This window comes from Tupaia chinensis, unplaced genomic scaffold (assembly GCF_000334495.1).
Source record: "Tupaia chinensis unplaced genomic scaffold, TupChi_1.0 Scaffold144326_1, whole genome shotgun sequence".
Lineage (NCBI taxonomy): Eukaryota > Metazoa > Chordata > Mammalia > Scandentia > Tupaiidae > Tupaia > Tupaia belangeri.
In genome coordinates this window covers 411210-414780 of record NW_006204184.1, presented here as the reverse complement: position 1 = coordinate 414780, position 3571 = coordinate 411210, and the positions used below count along the sequence as shown (strand labels likewise).

General features: G+C 60.1%; 2 protein-coding genes across 2 annotated transcripts in view; one reads left to right on the top strand and one right to left on the bottom strand.

Annotated features, from left to right (window-relative positions):
• The window catches only part of SSR4 (signal sequence receptor subunit 4), a gene marked incomplete at its 5' end in the record, with an annotated part of 2743 nt that extends 1408 nt beyond the window's left edge, over positions 1-1335 (top strand). The window contains 4 exon segments of the mRNA XM_014583477.1: positions 376-450; positions 545-634; positions 790-855; positions 1168-1335. Coding sequence (XP_014438963.1) covers positions 376-450; positions 545-634; positions 790-855; positions 1168-1272 — 336 coding nt within the window.
• A 1685-nt stretch (positions 1336-3020) lies between these two features.
• The window catches only part of PDZD4 (PDZ domain containing 4), a 23046-nt gene continuing 22495 nt past the window's right edge, over positions 3021-3571 (bottom strand). The window contains 1 exon segment of the mRNA XM_027767573.1: positions 3021-3563. Coding sequence (XP_027623374.1) covers positions 3456-3563 — 108 coding nt within the window. The 3' untranslated portion in view covers positions 3021-3455.

Below are 3571 nucleotides of genomic sequence, written 5' to 3'. Positions count from 1 at the left end.
GGGGGGGGGGCTGATTTCTTGCCTTCTGTCTTTCTGGCGAGTGCATGTGCACTATAGCAAAAACCTCCAAAAAAAAAAAAAACCACCCCCCTGGGTAGCTCATTTGGCAACCTCTGGTACCTCCTTTGCAAACTCAGAAATCTGAGACATGCCACCATCTGGCCCGCTAGGGTTACAGGCCAGGCGATAGAGGGAATCTGGCCTCTCTCTCCCCAGGGGGAGAGAAGCACAGAGGCAGTGACAGGGCCGAGAGTGTTGGCCTCACGTGACTCTGGGTTGTGGAGGCCATGGCGCTGCTGGGGAAGGCAGGCACAGGAGAACCCCCTGCCTGGGCCAAGAGAAGGGCTGTGATTCCTCGCTTGTCCCCTTACCCAGAACATGGCTCTGTATGCTGACGTCAGTGGAAAACAGTTCCCTGTTACCCGGGGCCAGGATGTGGGCCGTTACCAGGTAAGGGGGGGGCGCTACCTGCTCGAGTGTGACTTGGAGCGCAGCCGGGGCTGGTGGGCCAGCCCCCCACCACTGCCAAACACCCCCACCCCAGGTGTCCTGGAGCCTGGACCATAAGAGCGCCCACGCAGGCACCTATGAGGTCAGATTCTTTGATGAGGAGTCCTACAGCCTCCTCCGGAAAGTGAGTACAGCCTGAGAGCCCTCCACAGCCACCTCGTCTCCCTCACCCCTCAGTGCCTTCCGTGGTGCTCCTGCCCCACCTGTCCCTCCATGTGCTACCCACTCGTCTCGCCTGGGCAGCTGGTTAGCACCCCTGATCCCAGCACTCCCTTCCAGGCACAGAGGAATAATGAGGACATTTCGATCATCCCACCCCTGTTCACAGTCAGCGTGGACCATCGGGTGAGTGCCCTTCCTGGCCTGCCTCAGTCCTGAGAGGGATCGCAGCTGGAAGGGCTGCCGTGGGGTAGCCAGGAGGAGTCCGGTTCCAGTTGGAGCCACTAGCAGCAGCCCACCTCAGGGGGTCACCCCACCTCAGGGATTGGGCAGAGAAGGTAGGCCTGGCCTACCTCGGGAGTTTGGGGATGAGGGACAGTTCTCTTCTCTCAGGCCTGTCTTTGGCCAGTGTGTCTATGCCCCTGCCAAGGGAGAGGGGCTGGCTGGCCTCCTGGTCAGGCTCAGCTTTGAGCTGGGTTTTGCTTTTTCTTCTTCCAGGGCACCTGGAACGGGCCCTGGGTCTCCACCGAGGTGCTGGCCGCAGCCATTGGCCTAGTGATCTACTACCTGGCCTTCAGCGCAAAGAGCCACATCCAAGCCTGAAAGCAGGTGCCCTCCATGCTGCCTTCAATAAAAGGTCATTGGCTGTCACCAGCACATTCAGGACCGAGGGCTCTTGGCTGGCTTCTTCATGCCTTTTCCATATGCGTGCACGTGTACATGCATACGGGTATACACAGTAGACCTACCTAGTGGGGAAGTGGGTGGCTGCATTCCCCCTTCTCCCATTACGCCTGTCCCCAGTGCCCTGCGCCTGCCCTTCCTGTCTCCCCCTGTGAGCTTTGAGGACAGGGCCTGGGCATGCACCTCCTTCAAAATACTGCCTCGTTCTCTCCTGGCTCACCCAGCCTTCCAGTGAGAGATGATCTTGCAAGGTGGCCCAGAGTGAGGACCTACGATCTCCTGCCTGCCCCACTTGCAGGTGGGTGCCTTCCCTGGGGCACTATCAGGCTGGAGAAAGGCAGAGCCCTTCCCTGACCAACAGTCGGCCCATGGGCCAGGTGTGGGCAGCCCTCCCTTTACCACAACTCCTGCGTTTCCCTGAGCACCCCATCTTACTGCTCCCCAATGTGCAGATCCCATACCTCCAAGGAGCCCATTGCTCCCCGTGGACCCCTCCCAGGAGTGCCCGTGATACACCCAGCCAGCTATGCCCCAGAGTTGAGGCCGAAGAACAAGCAAAGGCCAGTGCTGGTAGCCTGCCAAGTCCCTGGGCCGGATGGCCTAAGGATCGTGGTGGAAGGGTGCAGTAGTGTCTGCTGGCCACTCCGCTTGCTCCTTTGGTTCTGGCCTCACAAGAGCAGTGTTAGGTTGCTGCTTCAGGAACTAGGGGCCAGCCAAGAGGCTGCAGGCACCAGGCTGTCCCAAGTGAGCTTCTAATCTCTTGACAGGGATGCTAGAGAACACTCCGCCTCCATGTGTCCACACAAGGGAGCTGGGGAACCATGCTTGCTGGCATTTCTGCATGGGACTGCTGCATGGTGCCCCTCCCCCCCCAGCTGCTCAGTGCTCCAGGCATGTGACCCAGCCTTCCTGGTAGTGGGCCTCCAGAACCTCCGGGATGCACCTCCTTGGAGCAGCCTCCCAGAGTGCTGTATTCTAAGAGAATGTCAGTGCACCCCACCCATTGGCACCCCTGCCAGCAGCAGGGACGCTCCAGGGGTGTTGCCTGGGGCACAGGCATGCCTGTGCAGCCCCTGCATTTGTCTTCAGCACACTTGCCTCATCCAGTGTTTAGCATGGCTGCTGTGAATTCAGCTCCGGGAGCCTGCTGTGCTAGGTGGGCCCCACCACGCGCTCTGTGGAGCTTGCTGGTGGCACTGGAGGCCAATCCCTTCTGCATCTGGGAGCCACTGACACCCCTCCGACTTGGTCCTCCAAATGCCACCATCACCCGCAGTGAGAAACCATGGGCAGAGCATGGCCCACCCCCACGCCCACCCACAGCGCTGGGGAAAGAGCACAGGGAGGCTGAGGTGCAACTGGATGAAAGGCTGCTTGCTTTATTTGAGATGCAGGCGAGGGCAGGGTGGACAGCCTGTCTGCCCGAGAGCACGGCCACACTAGCAAAGTCCTCAGTCCTCTCCATGCCACACAGCCCAGGTGCTCCTCCGTGACTTCTGGGCCCACTGGCCACCTCGGTGCCTTCCTCAGGCCACTTGGAGAGGAGCCCCTTGCAGGTGGTGCCGGGTCCAGTGCGCTTTTCTTGGACGGACCCTGTTCCCTCTGTCCCTGCAGTCTCCCTCACCAGTGCTTCCCTTCCCACCTTTCCCTCCCCTGCCCTCCAACGATTGGCAAGCACAGAAAGGGAGAAAACCACAAAAATCAATGTTGCCTTTGCCTACAAATAACAGACTCTCAGCCACAGGGAGAGGCCGCACTCAGCAGCAAAGCTGGGTGTGCTCTTGTGCTTAGGGCATCCTTGCCTCTCCTCTGCAGCTCCACGTCCTGTCTCCAAGCATTAGGGTGGAGGGAGCCCTGGAAGGGGGCCATCACGGGGTGCCCAATGCCAGCCATCACTGTGGTCACTGCCCGGGGAGAAGGAAGTAGCCCATGGAAGAGAAGCGACCCTTCTCAGGGGCTTCTCTCCATTAAACTCCCGTGCACGTGCACGCACAGACAGGTAGGTGTGTACATGTTTGTGGCATGCACACACCCACCCACCTACACACCAGACTAAGGGAGAGGGAGCCGGCCTAGGCCAGGATGGGCTCCGCCCTGGCGGCTCAGACAGTGGTGACCGAGAGCAGGGGGTTGTAGACCCGCTTGCCGTCGGCTGAGCGTGCGCCGTGGGCCAGCATCTCTTGGATGGTGATCCAGTTGTCCAGGATCTTCTTGTTCC